Here is a 19,752-nt window from a genome sequence, read left to right as displayed (position 1 = left end):
CGCACCATGGGCAGGTGCGCCATTAGTAAGTTTGAATTTATTTTTTTTTGAATTTTTTTGCCTCTCCAGATCTTAAAAGCCCTGTATCTTTTTTTCTGTTAGGTTTTTGAGGATTTTGAAAATGTTTAACGAGGTTCCCGGTTAAATTTGGATGTAACTTTTCGAGTAGATGATTTTTCATATAAAAAACTTTTTCATCCGAATTCATACGCAAAAGTTATGCCCATTTTTACAAATTCTCGAGAGATTTTGTAAAAAAGTCAAAAATTCATGTTTGTAAATTTTGCTAACAATTAGACCACATATCATATGGGAATCTTATTTTCTTTTATTTTTTTGACATTTCTATCATTTTCTTTTTTTTTGAAACTGAAAAGGCGGTCCAGATGGGGCGGTGCATTCGGGCGAATGTTTGGGCCAAGTTACTAATGGCGCACCACTCCCACGGTGCGCCATTAGTAGTTTTGAAAAAATTAAAAAAAATTACTAATGGCGCACCGTGGATGTGGTGCGCCATTACTAGTTCAACTAGTAATGGCGCACCACTCCCACGGTGCCCCATTAGTAGTTTTGAAAAAAATTAAATTTTTTTTACTAATGATGCACCGTGAATGTGGTGCGCCATTAGTATTTGCACACTAATGGCGCACCAACACATGGTGCGCCATTAGTATATAGTAATGGCGCACCACATGTCTGATGCGTCATTAGTGTCAATTCCATCTATAGCCCTTTTCTTAGTAGTGCACATGATGCCCACCACTACAGTGCTCTCATGGCGAGGCCTTCAAGGACACGACACCCAAAGCGCCGTTGCGGCCGACTGTAGTTATAAGTTTTCACCCGAATAGCAGTGTGGTAGGAAGTGGTAGGGCAGACCCGACAGACCAACGCTCTAAAAAGAAAACCGGCACCCTCTATCGTCGTCGTCATAGACGACCGTAGCCGACCATGGAGTTATCCCGGTCTAGACCCCCACCACCCACTCCACCCATAGCCCTTTGACCGGCTAGACAAGCATGGCCAAGATCCGGCCGGGGTGAAACACACGAAGTTAGGACGAGATGCAGCTACCAGATCCGGCGTCGTCGACCGCCGGGGCAACAAAGCTCCGGCTCCAACCTGCAGGTTAGCCATCGGCCGCCCGATCCAATGACCTGCAACCCACCGATGGAGGGCCGCTGCCCCAAATCTGAGCTCTCCGCCCTAGATTGGGAGGAGCAGCGCAAGCCTCGCCGCCAGTCCTTGGCTGCGCCGTTGGCTTTCCCAGCATCGGCCTGGGAGGGAGGAGATCAAGGGACCGGCGGCAGATGGAGGAGTCGCCCTGGGCCTAGATTGCACGTCTACACCTAGATTGCACGCAAGACCATGTAATTATATAAAGAATTATCGTTTATTAGAATTTCTCTAGTTGTACCCTCGGAGTTAAATAATTGGACAAGTGGTTGTTGAGGTGTAAAATGAACAACATACCCGGCCGATAAATACGCATCGAATCACTCCTTTGCACATACCACGCTCCCAACGAGTATAGAAACAAAAAACACCTACAACTTACAACACACACCTGGCCTATAAAATACACGTCGAATCAGTCCTTTGCTGCTATTGGGTGTATATAGAAGTGGCCCAAGAGGATGATGGTCATCTGTTGCTAGGCATGGGATGCACCGGGAACATGAGTCCAAGCTGAGAGCAGGCACGCGAGCGGATCCAACAAGGTTTTGGTGCCAGCGTTGGCTAGTGGAATTCATCGGTTACACGCACTACAACTTTTTGTTCAAATCTTCCTATATGCCGAGATCACACTGGTCATTTCCACGCTGACGGTCGAGCAGTACATCATGCACGTGTTGCCCTGGCACCAAATACATGCTGCAGGTCAATGGGGGAAGAAGGTGATGGTAGCACCAAATACATGCTGCAGGTCAACGTGCTGCCCTGCACGTGTTGCCCTGGCATCATGGTCGTGCCATCACTCTTAGCAAGCCACTACAGGGGGAAGAAGCTGATAGTAGCACATGATGTTCCTCCCGTTGGAGATATGTGATGATGACACTCTGTAAAATAGCAGCGTCTCAAACTTTTTTTTTGACATTTAGCAGCGTTTCAAACTAATTTTCACCGGTGTTCAGAAATGTCTCAAACCGTCTATTGTGGGCCTGTCAAGCAATTCCGGTGATCTTTGGGGACTTGTTCAGTTTTCATTTTCTTTTGGGAGCGGGGCTTGGAAGTTTTTTTTTTACAAATGGATCTCAAACCGGCACGCTCTTCAAAATAGCAAAACTTGCGACAAGCCGTCACAGGCGTAAAAGCATTACATATACAGAAGCAGGGGCGGAGTCAGGATTAGGCTAAGCCAAGGGCCCAAGCTGCTACAGTCCTGCTACAGTGTTGAAACAGTGCCTAATATGCTACAGTGAATGAAGTGCTTAACCTTCATGCCCCGGGCCCAGGCCCCCCGGCCTGGGTCCTGGATCCGCTAACAGAAGGCGTCCTCTGTTTCTTAAGTAGGAGTATAAGAGACAGGAGCACTGCCGCTCAACTAATGCAGTGACAACGAGCTACTTACAAAGTTCAAAAGAATTACAGGTAGTAGTATATCTCTTGCCATCTAAGCAACAAATAGAGTTGAATCAAGGGTTGTATATACAGGTGGGCGTCAAGTCGGACAATAAGAAGTTTATCTCGCCTTGCTATTAAAATAAACTCACCTCGTGCGACATACAAGCATATATATTACAAATATTCACTTGCGGGGCATAGCGACGGAAGAATCGGCAAACCATGGAAACTCGCAACATTTCTGCATAAATAAAGGTTGCAACTACTACGACTTGATATTGCCTTTAGGCAGGCCGAGGAGAGACGGCCCGTAGAGGGACTGGCGCTATACCATTTTATTTATCTCGTATCGCCTCAATAATGGAACTGGTACCAAGCTCCTTGCAAGGGCGTAAGTAGTACAGAAAATTCAGACAGCTGTAGGGGCGACATGACTGTAACAAAAGAAAAACTGTAACTACAGGAGGCAACAATGGTGATCCAACAACATTCAAACCTCTTGATTAAAATCTTGTAAAGTGTTTTGAGTATCGGACACAGCTCAACGGGAGCAACATGCTTCTTGGTTTCTGGGTGCGTCACGCTTATGCTGCCTTGACTCAGGAGTTCGTAAAATGCATTCACTGTAGAGATACCCTACAAGTGAAAAAAAACACATGGAACATAGCATAGGACTGGACAGTGGCGGCATGTGGTGTGGTCTACCTTATTGGAGGCACTTTTTTTCAAGCTCATATCCGCCAAAGAGATTGTGAAGAGGTAGCTGCATTGGATCATTGTGTAGACTCGCCCGGAAGGGTCGTTTGCTCCAGAGGAAACCCTTAGATCTGGGTCTTCTGGATCGGATGATAGTGGCGTCTGGCATCACAATCCCTTTTGGGGGCATCGTTCTTTGAGCAAGTGGTGGCTGGAGGGGTCCAGAGGTGAAGCGGCGTCGTATCTAGCGTGTCGATGCCGGTGGATCTTGGCGGCATGGTGCAGCGAAGTCTCGGTGATGGATGCTTCTTAATGGACGAGTGCAGGGCGGTGGTGCTGTTTGGGGGCATTATCGTGGAGCGTATGTGTTTTAGGTGTAGTGCCGCATTGTATTCGGTTTTCCTATGCTCAGTTATTGTAATGTAGTCGCGTGCGTCTTGCGTGATCTGATTATTCTGGGATCAACGTTGTATGAGGATTATCCGATCGCCTTGTACCATTCGGTCGTGTACTTTGTTCTGTGCTTGCTTTATATAATAAAGTGGGGTGAAAGCCTGGTTTTCTGAGTTGTATTCAATATATCATAACCGATAGACCATTATAAGTAACAATTTTCTATATCTACACATAAACATCATCATGCCCATCATTAATTATATACATAACAAGTCTACAATTTTTTTTGAAAAGGATGATAACCCCTGGTCTCGGCATCAGTCAACGCATGTAACCATCTTTAATTCTATTCAACAGCCTGTCAACAAGAATATATGGATCAACCCGAAGCCACCTATCCAAGGAACAAAGTCGCAATACCTACAATCTTGATAATGTGCGTGTACCGCATGAACACACACTATCTAATCCGATGGCCTCAAGTAGTTGCTCCGCATCAGGCCCGGAGCACCACCCGGTCTGGCCGACCCGCAACGCACACCGCAGGCGCACGCTTTGGATCCGACACCGCCATCTTCCACTGTCCCATCTCCAGAAGTGATCAACACACTGACCTTGTCAGACCCAATTGCCGTTGGCGCCACCATGACGCCAGAGAGCGCCACCAACCTACGCATGTCCATCAACCCGCGTCCAACACCAAGAATCCACTACGCCACACCATCAAGACCCACCGTCTTTGATGCGGTAGATATAACACCGCTCTACCTAGTGGTCCCTTCAGTCAGTGCCTGCTCCAAAACAATGCCACTAATAGGGAGAACGACATCGAAGTCCCCATCATCATATGATCCGATAGACCCAGATCTAAGGTTTTCCCCGAAGCAGATGCCACTGGAGAGAGACGGGCACACCATCTGCCACTGATAACGATCCCACATGATTCCCACCACTACAATGCTCTCACGGGGACGCCTTCAAGAAGGACACGACACCCAGAGCGCCGTCGTCGCCCACTGCAGTTAGGGTTTTCACCCGAGTAGCAGTGTGGTAGGTCAAACTCGACCGATAGATGTCTCCAAAAAGAAAACCAGCGCCCTCAGGCGTCATCGCTGTCGCAGCCGATCGTAGCCAACCATGGAGTTATCCCGGTCTAGACCCTCACCACCCGCTCCGCCCACAACCCTGTGACCGGCTAGACTAGCACGGCCCAGATCCAGCCGGGGGTGAAACGCACCAAGTCGGGACGAGATGCAGCTGCCAGATCTAGTGTCGACGGTTGCCAGGGCAACAAACCTCTGGCCCCAACCTGAAAGTTAGCCGTCAGCCGCCCGATCCAGTGACATGCAACCCACCAGCCCCTCCTTGCCACAGGAAAGGGTGGCCTCGCAGAGGACCGCTGCCCCAAATCTGAGCTCTCCGCCCCAGATCGGGAGGAGTAGGGCAAGCCCCACCGCCACAGTCCCTAGCTGTGTCGTTGGCTTTCTCGGCGTCGGCCTCATATGACGGTGAGGAGGGAGGGAGGAGATCAAGGGACCCGTGGCGGATGAAGGAGTCGCCCTGGGCCTAGATTGCATGTCTACACCTAGATTGCACGCAAGACCATGTAGTCATATAAAGAATTACAGTATCTTTTACTGTATTAGAATTTCTACTAGTTGTACTCTCGGAGTTAAATAATTGGACAAGCAGTTGTTGAGGTGTAAAATCAACAACACACCAGGCCAATAAATACGCATCGAATCACTCCTTTGCACATAGCTACCGGTCCCAACGAGTATAGAAGCTAAACACTTACGACTTACAACACACACCTGGCCTGTAAAATACACGTCTAATCAGTCCTTTGCTGCTATTGGGTGTATATATAGAAGTGGCCTAAGAGGATGATGGTCATCTATTGCTAGGCATGGGATGCATCGAGAACATGCGTCCAAGCTGAGAGCACGCACGCGAGCGGATCCAACAAGGTTTTGCTGCCAGCGTTGGCTAACGGGATTCCTCGGTTACACGCACTACAACTTTCTTTTCAAATCTTCCTATATGCCGAGATCAAACTGATCGTTTCGACACTGACGGTCGAGAAGTACATCATGCACGTGTTGCCCTGGCATCAAATACATGCTACAGGTCAACCAAGTGGTGCCATCACTCTTTGCAAGCTAGTACAGAAGAACAAGGTGATCCTAGCATCTGATCTTCCTCTCGTTGGAGATATGTGAAGATGACACTGTAAAATGGCAGTGTTTCAAACTTTTCTTTTCTTTTTTGACATCTGGCAGCGTTTCAAACTAATTTTCACCGGAGGTCAGAAATGTCTCAAAGCCATCTATCGTGGGCCTGTCAAGCAGTTCGAGTAGTCCTTGGGGACTTATTCAGTTTTCATTTTCATTTAAGAGCAGGGCTTGGAAGAATTTTTTCTTACAAATGGATCTCAAACTGGCACGCTCTTCAAAATAGCAAAACTTGCGACAAGTCATCACATGCATAAAATCTTTACATATACGTCCTCTGTTTTTTAGAGCATCTCCAACGGCTGTGCCAAAAGACGCGCGCGGTAAATTGGTTTTTTAGCGCGCGCGGGACGTTTTCGCGCGCTCCAGTGGTGGCGGAAAACTAGCGCGGGCGGGAAAAGGCGGCCGCTCGCGCGCTATATTTGGCGCGCCGCGTCCGGCGTGCCTATAAATTGCAGCGCCCTCTGCCGCTCTCTCCATCTCTCCATCGCCCTCTGCCGCTCCCTCCATCTCTCCATCGCCCTCTGCCGCGCTCTGCCGCCGGCACGCCACCACCGCGCTACCATGCCGCCTCGCCGCCGGGGAGGTACGGGCTACCGCGGTGTCTGCGCGCGTCCGTCCGACACCTACTCCGTCGAGATTCGATCAGCCGGCGGCATGCGGCTCCGTCTCGAAACCTTCGACACCTCCCAGGAGGGCGCCCGCGCGTATGACGCTGCGGCGTGGCGCCTCCTGCGGTCCCGTCAGGACATGAACTTCGTCGACGTGGCGACGCGGGAGCGCGCACAGGAGTTGGCGCCTTTCCCGCGGCTTCTCACCGACGAGGATCGTCGCAAGCAGCGGAGGCGGGAGCATCGTCTCAGGCTGGCCGAGATGGACGAGCAAGCCATGGCGCTGTGGAGCCATCGCTTCTCGGAAGACACCAACGAGGAACAGTTCTTCGCCCAAAGGAGGGCGAAGAGGAGGGAGGAGCGAGCCGACTATCGCGAGGACAAGCAAACGCGGAAGGCGGTCGCTAAATACAACCAAGCGCTAGGAGATGCGTCCTCCTGAAACTCCGGCGACGAGCGGTTCCTTGACACCTACGCTCCGAAGTCGGAGAAGGACATCACTGAGACAGAGTTCGAGTAGGACAAGTAGTAGTAGTAGGAGAATTACCTATGAAACCAAATATGTATCGAATCATAGTAGAAAAAACTGAAATATAGCGCACCTACTGGAGCGGCGTGGGCGCGCTTTAATTTGCGGCGGCCGCACGCAAAAGTTGACTAACCCGGCGCTGTATCGGGACTTTTAGCGTGCGGCGTGTTACGCGGCTGTTGGAGATGCTCTTAAGTAGAAGTAAAAGACAGGAACACCGAGCCGCTCAACTAAAGCAGTGACAATGAGCTACTTTACAAAGTTCAAAAGAATTACAGATTTACAGGTATCTCTCTTGCCATGCAAACAACAAATACAATTGACTCAAGGGTTGTATATACTGGTGGGCATCAACTCGGATGATAAGAAGTTTATCTCACCTTGCTATTAAAAAAATTCATCTCTTGCTCAGCAGTACACATATAAGCATACAGCTTGATATCCCATTTAGGCAGGCCGAGGAGAGGAGGTCGGTAGAGGGACTGGCATTGTGCCATCTCGATTCTTTCCCGTGGATCGGACATTGATTCATCTCGTATCGCCTCAAGAATTGAACTGGTACCAAGTTCCCTACAAATGCGTAAGTAGTAGACAAAATGCAGGCACCTATAGAGGCAGCAAGACTAACTACAAGAGGCAACAATGGCGATCCAAGAGCATTCCAACCTCTTGATTAAAGTTTTGTAAAGTGTTTTGAGTATTGGACACAGCTCGACAGGAGTAATATGCTTCTTTGGTTTCTGGGTGTGCCACTTATGTTGCCTTAACTCAGGAGTTCATAAATTGCATCGACTGTAGAGACACCCTACAAGTGAAACCACACATAGAACTTAGCATGCAGCTATGCCAAACCAAAAACTCATACAGAGAGTAACTCGGCAACACAAACTTTGTATTGTTGAGATGGTGTCATGGTGACAAACATGTATAGTCTCTTTGCCTTTGATGTTGTCCCCCATTTCCAGAGATCTAAAACATCTTATATTTGCTTACAGTGGAAGTAGAAGAGAATACAGGAAGCTACCACACATTCAAGTTTTGGTGACTACCTGATGGAGCTTCGTCAACGGTAAAGCTTGGCTATGAGGGCGCCTAAAGCCGGGAAGAAGACACTCCTTAAATGTTGCACGGCCATGCGCTGGACCAGTAGCGCCTCTAGGAAAAACCAACCCTCCAGGAAGGTCCGCCTCCACACCACCATTGGGGAGAGCAAGGTCGTCAGCCAACCACCTGAGGAAGCACGAGGTGATGCCGCCATGCCAGATCGAAGACTCCAGATTGGTGCCGGCCATGGCAGCAAGACTCAAGACGAGGCAAGGAATCGCTAATCCAACCCGGCCCGACTGCCACAGACAACCCTCACTCGGTCACTCCTATGTCGCACAGTGGCCGTCGCTAAGGCCTTGGTGTGGGTAAGCCGTTGTTACAACTCCTGATGTCATGTGCACCCGAGTGGCATGTGTTTCTATATGAACGAGGGGAGTAGGGGCTGCAGCCACTGTGCTCACTGGCAGCAGCGACGTGGAGGAGTGGTGGACTATGGGTGACTGGCAGCTACGCCTTGGGACGCCCATGTGTCGCTGACGAGCGACACAGGAGCGTGATCCTATTATTTTGGAAGGGAATTGCAGTGTTATTAGGCGTGCATGCATTAGCTTCCATAATCAATAGATCTTTATAGTCACGTTTGATATATCATAATTGATATACCTTCATAACGTTCAAATTTATATATCTATACTCAAACATCATATACATTGTAAATCATAATTTTATAAAGAATTATATTTCATTAAAATTGTTACCCTGATACTAGTTGTACCCTCAAGAGTTAAGTAACTGGACAAGCGGTTCTTGAGGTGGTAATATCATCAAAAACACCACACTGCACTATACACAATAGAATCAAGTGCCAAAGTTGTTCCCATCAATTCTTCTTATTTGATTGGAGCTTCACAAGTATGTGTAATGATGCAAATTAAATCGACCTCCTTGGTAAGATAATTTATACCGAGGGAAAGCAATGGCGAAGCTAAACGAGTTCATGATAGGATTATAGCATCCGGACAATAATTGGTGAACCCTCGTTTTATTTTACACCACACTAAGTTAATCTTTGTGTATCTAACTCAACAAAATATCAGAATTTCAGCTAATTAGATACTTGATAATAATCATTTTATGCAGTAAGATGATAACAGGTAGATCTTCATAGTTGTGTTTAACAAACCATAACCTATAGACCTTCATAACATTATAATTGTGTATATCTACATGTGAACATCATGTCCACTGTTAATCATATTTATAACTACACCTAGATTACATGCGACATCATATAGTCATACAAAGAATTTCCTTCCATTAAAATTGCTAGCTCTGAGACCCTCAAACCATTCTCAGTGTTTCATGGTATACAGAGCTAAGCATGTCACATAAGAAGAAGAGAAACTGACATGACAAAGTAACTAATAAGAAGAGAGAACTTTTATGACCTCATGAAGAAACAATGTCAGGCACGTGGACCAATGAAAGACACCTTGGAATAAACAAACCAGCGAATGAGAACCGACGCACAACGCCTTCTCTTCCCTCCCCCACAAGAAAAGATCTCAGGCTTTCCTCCTCCTCCCGTCGGCGCCGCCGCCAATCTGCCTCATACTTTGGGCCATGGAGATGCGGAGGACGTCGCCCCCCCCCCCCCCCCCCCCCCCGTCAGCGGGAGGGATCCCGTTCTCGTTATTGTTAGGTTCAACATCTTGGTTGGGGCTATGTGGTGGCAGTGGTGTCTCTTAGTAGGAATAATGTCTCCCGCGTTCTATCCCCGTCCCGATGGTACGTCTAACTTCATCGGAGGATGTATAGAGGTGTGCCTCCGTTGGATCTCGTGAGATTCGGTCAGTGCTGATCTTGGTGGATCTGTTTTGATCCGGTCTTCTTTCGGTGTCTACATGTTTAATCCGTCCAATCTACGACTTTCTTCATCGGTCATGTTTGCTGCTCTGGTGCACTGGTCCTATGGGGCCTTAGCATGATGACTTGTCGATTGTCTACTACAATAAGATTTGCCAGGCTCTGGCGAGGGAGGGGTGATGCCTTCGGCTCGCTCCGGTGCTTATAATCATCACTAGGTGGTCTGACCAGATAGTAATTTTTTTTATTTATGGTATTCTTTTGTAATATCATGATTGAGAATGAATAAATTGGAAGTTTATCGGGAAAAACAATGAAGACACCTTTGCCTGAAGAAGTTTAGTTGCTACACAATTAAATGAACAAAACTTAGCTACAAAAAGCTAAGCATGTATACATTGGAGAGCTTAGTTGCTAAGTCATTTTGTGTACTTAGCATCTCATTTAAGCACGTGCATCGGGAGAGGCGTCAGAGGACACGTGGTTGTTGGTATGGTAAAAGCAACAAGACACCCGACCCATAAATACTTGCCGAATCACTCCTTTGCACCTAGCTACACGGTCCCAACGAGTATAAAAGCTAAAGACTTGCAACTACATGATGAGATTTTAGCTTCCCCATTTTTTTCTATTGCTGCACTGGGTGTATGCAGAGGTAGCACTTATAGCTTGGCCTATTAGGATGATGATCACTGTTGGGCATGGGATGCACTGGGAAGATGAGTTCGAGATGAGAGCACGTACACAAGCGGATCCAACAAGCAGCTCGTACGAGTCTTGGGTATTTCACTGCTTGTGCTAAACACATCACAACTATGTTCTCCCATTCACTGAGATCACACTGATCACTTCCACGCCAACGGGCTCGCAATGCTCTCACACCAAGTCCATACACCAGATCAACCAATGCGTCATCCCTCTTGGCAAGCCAGTGAAGATGAAGCCATGAAGCTTTCGTAGCACATGATGCTCGGCTCGTTGCAGATATGCGATGAGCAAGCGGTACCATGACACTTCGGGCATGTTCGGAAGCCCTCTGGCTTCTCAACTCCTCGACTCCAAGACGGGAGCTAAGACGAACGTTTCAAATCGTGGCTACAAGAGTGGGAAGCTGGCTATTAGCTACGTGCAAATTTGCCGGAGTCGTGGAGCTGGGTATTCGCTACTCTCAGAAAACGAAGGAGCTAGAGTTGACAATTTTTACGACCGCCAAGTGACTCTCATCGAACCGGTACGCTGGAAACAGAGGAAAGAACCACGAGATCCCATGGTGGCACTGTTGTTGCGGTTGGTCGCCGGATCTAGGCGGCTGGATCTGGGGCTTTGAAGGCGGTCGAGACGGTGCACAGGTTATTGGGCGGGTTTCTTGGGACGGATCCGGGTGAAAACCTGGTCTTCGGTTGATGGCCGGAGCCGGTGATGACGATGCCCGTATCATCGTTTCCTTCATGAAGGCATCATCGAGGTGAAGCTCCCAACTCCACTCAATACCTTCAGGGGAAACCCTAGATCAGCTGATCTCATGTTGGCGGCATTCATGTGTCGTAACCCCCTTTGGGGCGGCATTCTTCGAGGTGCACTCGGCTTAGCGGGACCAGTGGACGGCTTCTTTGGTGGAGCGGTGCTTCATCCTACACATTGATGGCGACGGATCTTGACGGCGTGGTGCAGTGCAGATTCGGAGTTCGATGTGGGAGGATGGACTCGCGCAGGAGGACGACGCTGTCTGGCGTCGCGGTGGCGTCGATGGCAAAGAGAACTGGCACGGTAGATGCAACAGTACAGCTCTGAAGATGGACTCGTGGCAGGTCGATGCAGCGGCCTTGTACTCGGCAGGCGTCCTGGTTGAGGAGTGCGCCGGACTGGTAGGTGCCCCATACCAGACAGGCGTCCTGGTTGGGACCTCAGGTCTTAGATTTTTAGGTTTGGCTGCGATGTCTGTTTGGTATTAGGCCCAGGCTATCAGCGCCCCTTCATCAATTCGATAGGTGTAGCGACAGTTGTTGCTTAGACGGTGGCTTTAGTGTTGCTGTTGTATGACGTTGTAAGGTCTTGTGAGAATAATTAATAAAGTGGTCGCATGCATCGTCTAGATGCAGAGGCCGGGGGTCATCCTCCTTTTCTAAAAAAACAAGAGGCAACAATGGCGATCCAAGAGCATTCCAACCTCTTGATTAAAGTTTTTTAAAGTATTTTGAGTATTGGACACAGCTCGACAGGAGTAACATGCTTCTTGGTTTCCGGGTGTGTCACTTATGTTGCCTTAACTCATGAGTTCATAAATTGCACCCTACAAGTGAAAACACACATAGAACTTAGCTTGCAGCTATGCCAAACCAAAAACTCATCCAGAAAGTAACTCAGTAACACAAACTTTGTATTGTTAAGATGGTGATAAACATGTATAGTCTCTTTGCCTTTGATGTTGTCCCCCATTCCCAGAGATCTTAAACATCTTATATTTGCTTACAGTGGATGTAGAAGAGAATACAGGAAGCTACCACATATTCTTCAAGTTTTATTTGTTGGCATGTACCGCAAAACAAGTTCAGGATTGGATTATAAAAACAATAATTGATGGGCTCTGTTCTTATATTGGATCACACCCAGTGAATGTTTGTGTATCTGTGATGCCCCGACTCAATCCTGCACTAATCATACACGCAATTGCGTACGATCAAGATCGAAGACTCACGGAAAGATATCACAACACAATTCTAAGACACAAATTAAAATCATGCAGCTTTAGATTACAGGTTGGGCCAAGAAGGCTCGAATACATAAGTCAGCGAAAGCAACAATATATGAGTACTGACATAAGTAAACAAGTTTGCCTTAAGAAGGCTGAGCAAAACAACGACATCTGGATCGAAAAGGCGCAAGCCTCCTGCCTGGGAGCCTCCTAACTACTCCTGATCGTCGGTCTTTACGTAGTAGTAGGCTCCGTCGGTGTAGTAGTAGTCATCGACGGGATCAACTGTCTCCTGGGCTCCGTCATCTGATCGTAGCAACCGGGTAGAGGGGGAAAGGTAGCAAAGCAACCGTGAGTACTCATTCAAAGTACTCACAAGATTTACATCATATATATGCTATGTATGCATCAGTATCAAGGGGAAGGGGTGTATCTGTGGACTATACTGCAGAATGCTAGATTAAAGAGAAATGCCTAGCCTATCGAAGACTAGCATCTTGCAGCATCTCGCAGCAACAGAAGAGAGTAGAGTAACATATCAAATAATAACAAGTATGTAACAATAACGCCCAGAGATCCTTCCTCGACTATCCCGCGAGAAAGTGACCCTGGAGCCATCATAACGGTTTAGTATCACAAGTATCCAGTTCTAGTTGTAATAGATCGGAATACAACTCCGAGCATCCGGAGTAAATTGCAAAAAACCACCACAATTGGGGACCTTAATTCAGAAAACCACCACCTTTCGTTTTTTTTCAAAAAACCACCACGTTTGTGCTGACAGTTTTCAAATGACGCTGATTCGCTCGTTTGTCGCGTCTGAGTGCAAACCTGACCGGTTGGGCCCGCTGTCAGGGGCCACGTGGACAGGAGGCGACGGCGCGCGTGACGGCCGCCGTTAGACGGCGTCGCACAAGACCTAGCGACCCGGTCCAGCCGCACCCAGTTCCCCCCAAATCGCATCTCCTCCTTCCCACGACTCCGCCCTAGCTCGCTCCCCTCATGGCCACCGGCGGCGGCGGCGGCTGCGCCGGCTCAGCCGGTGACGTCACGGACGGCCGCCACATCTCCATCGTCGATTCTACGGGCCGCTCCGCCCTTCCTCGCTCTCCCACGGGGCCCCCTGGTTCGATTGGAGCCGTTCGATCTGCCGTTGCCGGCGGTGATGAGCGCGGCAAGGATGGCAGCATCTTCAACGCCAGCGTCGATGACATTGAGTCACGAGCCGCCGCTAAGTTGGCCCAGGTCTGGAAAGCAAATCCAGGGCAGAGCCACCACTTCACTTCCGGCCTCGGTGGCATTGAGTGAGTATTTTTCTTCCCTTTTCAATGAATTTTCTTGTGATTCTGGTACTGTAATTGTACACTTGGTGTGATTTTGGTAGTGTTTTTTCTCTGTTTGTAGTTCAATTTAGGATTTAGGGTTTATGTCAACTAAATTAGGGTTTGTAGCTTTACTCATTAACTGAATTATGTTGACCTGGTTTGTAATACATTTTAGGAACTAGTGTTTGTAATTCTAGAATTGCTCTTCAATTTAGAAGTTCTATTCATTGAAAATTTAGGTTAACTGAACTTTACGCTAACTGAATATGAGCTCAATTCACTGAACTAAAGTTAGTTTCAATGTACTGTTTACTTAATATATCTCCTGACTTAATTAATAGTTAATTCCATATGATTGCAACTGTTGTTAACTGCATTTACTGAAAACTGATAACTGAACTTAGTGGTTAGTGTTAACTGAATTTACTGACAACTGAACTTGCTGTTAACTGAACTTGCAGTTTGGGTGAAGATGAACCTTGGGATCTTAGGTTCCATTTCCAAGGTTGTGACAATCTGGAAAGGACCATATGTGAATCAGATATCACATATATCAATATGCTAGCTATTATTGGGATAGAGGGGTATGGTCAAAAGGACTCCATGTATTATGTGAAGCAACATGGTGTGGGGATGGCAGGCATGCAGCTAATAAAATCTGAGGAAGATGTAGAAGAGATGCTGATATTGTATGAGGACAAGAGGTGTGTCACTATCAAGTGAGCCTGACATGCATATCAACATTGGAGATGGATGTGAGAAGCAGATACCAATTTCTAAGATTGGTTCTCCTAAGGTCTATAGTATAGATGATGCAGGTGTGCTTTATCAAACTCAGAGCAGTGAACCACAGCCAGACATGTCTGCTCCTCTTGTCAGTGCACACACAGAAGATTCATATGGAGAATATCTTTACACACAGGAGAGTTGCAATGTTAGAAATTGGAAAGACATATCAGGTGTCACAAAGTTAGATGATTTTCTTACAGAGTTTGCTGATGACATGCCAGTAGTGCAAGAAGAAGATAACATGGAAGAGGAACAGGAGGAAGAGGAGCAAGTGGAAGAGGAGCAAGAGGAAAAGGAACAAGAGGAAGATGAGGAAGAGGAAGAGGAAGATGAGGAAGAAGATGCAGACTTAAACCAGAAAATAAAAGATTTGAAGAGGAAGATTGTTTTTGAGGGTGATTGTGAGCCAGAAGACTTGTTCTGTGAGATTGAGGAGGAGGAGGAGTCTAGAGAGGGGTTTGTTGAAACACCACATCTGCAGAAATCGCCTATTAGAAGAGGTCCAACAAGTAGATCACATTGCAGTTCACAAGCTGAACTTGAGTCAGACCATATTCCAGTAAGTGATGAAGATATGAATGATGAACTTTATGTTGATTCAGATGAGGAAGTAGTAGTGTATTGTCCCACATCTGGTAGAAAGGCCAGGGCAAAGAAGAGGAAGGCCAGGATATGGTATGATGAGAAAAGACTTGAGCCACAACAGCAAATATGTTGGCACATGTGTTTCCTTGATGTTTACCAATTCAGAAGAGCTTTGGTAAATTTGCATGTCACACAAAGAAGGAACTACCATTACCACAGGAACAACAAAGATAGGATCATAGTTGATTGTCTTGAGGAAGGCTGCCCCTTTCACATGGTTGCATCTGTTATTGCAAATGAAAAAACATTCTGTATTAGGAAGCTACAACTACAGCATACATGTGCTCCAAGTGGTGAGAATTGCAAGGTTCCTGCTAGGTTTGTGGCCAAAGCAGTTGAAGACAGCTTGAGGACAGATCCTAGAGCAGGTATTGAGACTGTCATAGACAAGGCAAAGGAGAAGTATGGTGTGGAGGTTGGAAAGATGAAGGCTTATAGGGCAAGGCAGCAAGCTCTCAGTGTTGTGCAGGGTGACCAGGAAGCACAATACACTAGGATTAGAGACTATCTTCAGGCTGTTTTGGACACAAATCCTGGGAGCAGATGCATTGTGACAACTAAAGTGGTGAAAGAACATCCAAGCAAAAATCCAAGATTTCATAGGCTTTTCATTTGTCTAGCAGCACAAAGAGAGGGTTTTCTTAAAGGATGTAGACCTTTCATTGGTAGGTTTTTTGTGCACCAAAATGTTATGTTTCATTGGTATGTTTCACTTCTTTGTTTCATCTTTTTTGTTTCACTTTTTCAGGTCTTGATGGGTGTTTTGTGAAGTTAAACACAGGTCAACAAATCTTAGCTGCTACTGGCAGAGATGGAAACAATAATATATTTCCTTTGGCCTTTGGAGTAGTTGAGAAGGAGGACACCCCTACTTGGTGCTGGTTTTTAACTCAACTGAAGATAGTTCTTGGGGGAGAATCAGGACACTTTGGAAATTACACAATAATTTCAGACAGGCACAAGGTAATTTAGATGCTTTACTTACTAGTTGTAGCACAAATAGTTCTAGAAAACTTAATTAGGCTTTTGATTTGTGTCACTAGGGCCTGCTTAATGCTATTGACCAAGTATTTCCAAATTGCCCTCAAAGATATTGTTTAAGGCATATTTATGCAAATTTCCAAAGTGCTGGCTTTAGAGGAGATGAACTTAAGCAATATATGGATGCAGCAGCTTATTCTTACACTAAGAATGGGTTTGATGAAGCAATGGCAGAAATTAGAAAGGAAAGTGAGGAGGCTTGGGCCTGGCTAAAGGGAATTCCTATAGAAACATGGGCTAGATATGCTATGGACACCAACTGTAAAACTGACCTAGTAGTGAACAACATTAGTGAGGTGTTCAATAGGATGATATTGGATATTAGGGGCAAACCCATTAAAACAATGGTTGAAGGTGCTAGGGCCAAATTGATGGTGAAGTTCAATGAAAAAAGAATTGGGGGGGGGAGAGTGCTAGATGGACAATTACCCCAACATATACAGAAATGTTAGAGGAGTCAAAGGAATGGGCTAGGAATTGCAAGGCTATGATGGCTGGGCCAGATTTATATCAAGTCAACAGTGGTGAGAAATCTTATGCAGTAAACTTGAAGAACTGGACATGTGGCTGCAGAAAATGGGACATGAGAGGTGTACCATGTAATCATGCTGTATCTGCCATCTACAAATCAAAACAGCAGCCTGAAGATTTTGTACATCAGTTCTTCAAGAAGCCTATGTACTTAGAAGCTTACAAGCCAATGATCTACCCTGTTCCTGGACCTGACCTGTGGACAAGAACAGATACAAGAGACATAGACCCCCCTGTGTTCCATAGGAAGAAGGGCAGGAAGCAGACTCAGAGGAGGAAGGGGCAGTTTGAAGTACCAAAACCCAAGGACACTTCTAGAATTGGAACAATAACTTGCAGCAACTGTGGGAAGCAAGGGCATAGGTACACAAACTGTGGTGTTCCTTTGAAGCCAGCCCTTGTGGCTAGGAAGAACAAGCATAAGGTACTCAAATTAATGCACATCTTTGGTCTGTTTCACATTTGACTGAAAAACTAATGCACATCTTTGCTCTGTTTTAGGAAACAAGATCTGCACCTATACCTGCAAGAGCTCCAGCAGCATCTTCTGGTGGAAGAGCTGCATCTAGAGCTGCTGTTGTACCTGATCCAACAACTGCTCCAACAACTGGTGGAAGAGCTACATCAACTGCTGCAAGGGCTGCAACTACTGGTTCAAGACCTGCTGCATCAACTGGTGGAAGTGCTGCATCAACTGGTGGAAGAGCTGCATCATCTGGTTCAAGACCTACTGCATCAACTGGTGGAAGAGCTGCATCAACTGCTGCAAGAGCTTCATCAAGGGCTAGGTCTACATTTGCTCCTCCAAGGCCTGCTACTACTGCAGCATCTGGTTCTTCAAGGGTGAGGAAGAAGCCAAGCAGACTTAGGGATTACTTCTATGCTAGTGGCAATTAGGCTGGCTATTGTAGTTGCTGTGGTATTGGCAACTTGCATTTTGTTTCCCAGGACTTGCTAGAGTACTCTGCTTGCTGTGGTGTTGGCAAAGTTTTATGTGAACTTGTTGTGATATTGGCAAGATTAGTGGAACTTGTCGTTTTATGTGAACTTGCTATCATGTTGGCAAGATTTGTGGAACTTGTTGTGATATTGGCAAGCATAAGGTCCTGTTTGTTTAATGTGAACTTCCTGTGATGTTGCTAAACAGTATATGATGTTGTTGTTAAATATGTTGAATGGTTATCACAAAGTGTAGATGCCCTTTCGTTGACGGTTGTCGAGAGGCTACGGTTACCCAAGCATCACTTAGGGTTAGCCAAGCCTCTCGACGGCCGTCGACGAAAGGCATCCATTACTTAGGGTTAGCCAAGCCTCTCGACGGTCGTCGACGAAAGGCATCCATCAACTAGGGTTAGCCAAGCCTCTCGACGGTCATCGATGAAAGGCATCCATCAACTAGGGTTAGCCAAGCCTCTCGACGGCCGTCAACGAAAGGCATCCATCACTTAGGGTTAGCCAAGCCTCTCGACGGCCGTCGACGAAAGGCATCCATCAACTAGGGTTAGCCAAGCCTCTCGACGGCCGTCGACGAAAGACTCGACAAAATGACATGAAGTATATGATCAATTTGGATCACATTGACAACACAATACCATATGATCACATTAACAACACAATACCATATGATCACATTGAGCTAACATCATAATTCCTAGCCTCTCGACTAGTGTTCACATCTTACATAATAATCCATTACAACTAAAGATCATACTACTAAGGTCCTGATTAATTCCATTACACAAGACAGAGTACTTAGTTCAACAGAAAGTACTTAGTTCAACAGAAACAACATAGTTCAAGACAATACAACCAAGCAAACTTAGTTCAACCTTGTTGGCCGCATACATTATGCCAACAAATTACTCACTCATCACAGAGTTCTTTGATTTTCCTCAACTTAACCTTGTTTGCCTCCCCATCCTTCAGCAAATCAGCTATGATATATTCTAGCTTTTTCTTCTCTTTCTTCATCTGTTCAATCTGTTGAAGACCTTCATCTGCTACATGTTTCTTCCAATTGCTAACAAGTTCATCATTGCTCTGCTTAATGACTTGGAGTGCTGTCCTCAGCTCATTATTGTCTTTCTCAAGTTTAGCCATCTCTTCCTGGGCTTGAAGTACAGCATTCTCTACATCACCATCCTGCACAATCTTCTGGTAATTCTCCCTCATCACATTTTTATGAATTGTTGCAAAAAAATTGCTTGTTTCCTTGATGTGGTTGTGGTGCTTCTCCTGGATTAGCTTCTTCTCTTCTGCCAGTTTGAGTATGAGCTTTTCTTTAGCTGCATTCTCTTTGCTACTCTGCTCATACATATCCCAAAGTTTGCGAAGTGCATTTTTCATGGGTTCTGGCCATTGTGGATCAATCCACTGCACCAGACCACAATTGTCTCCTTCCTGTGATAACAATAATTACTTAGCATTTATTAAACTCAAGAGAAATAGTTCTTACTACACCATACTGAGCAGCAGGACAACACATTCAAATAAGTCAATTACCTGAGCTCATAACACATTCAAGAGAAATAATTCTGACTATATTCAGTGAACATCTATATATATTCAGTTAACTGAGCTCATTTAACACCTATATTCAGATAAGCATTCATTAAAAATGATAGATTCTTTCCTCATAACAGCAGATAAAACAACATATACAGATAACTAAGTAAACAGCTATATTCAGTTAACAGAGAAAAAAACATATATTCAGAGAACTGAGCACCAACTACAAGATTTGCATAATCTTCATCTCTTCAGTTAACAGAGAAAAACACATATA

The 19,752-nt window shown here is 46.1% G+C and overlaps 1 protein-coding gene and 1 pseudogene across 1 annotated transcript; both read left to right on the top strand.

Moving 5' to 3' along the window:
• Window positions 1-6,455: 6,455 nt before the first annotated feature.
• On the top strand, window positions 6,456-6,944 carry LOC147991978 (uncharacterized). The gene has a single exon (XM_087538891.1). The coding sequence runs from the start codon at window positions 6,456-6,458 to the stop codon at window positions 6,942-6,944; it is 489 nt and encodes a 162-aa protein (XP_087395017.1).
• A 9,611-nt stretch (window positions 6,945-16,555) lies between these two features.
• Window positions 16,556-17,864, top strand: LOC147991977 (uncharacterized; annotated as a pseudogene).
• Window positions 17,865-19,752: the final 1,888 nt, after the last annotated feature.

Source organism: Triticum urartu, chromosome 1A (assembly GCF_056163025.1).
Source record: "Triticum urartu cultivar PI428250 chromosome 1A, HENAU_Tu73, whole genome shotgun sequence".
NCBI lineage: Eukaryota > Viridiplantae > Streptophyta > Magnoliopsida > Poales > Poaceae > Triticum > Triticum urartu.
This window is presented reverse-complemented; position numbering and strand designations above follow the sequence as displayed.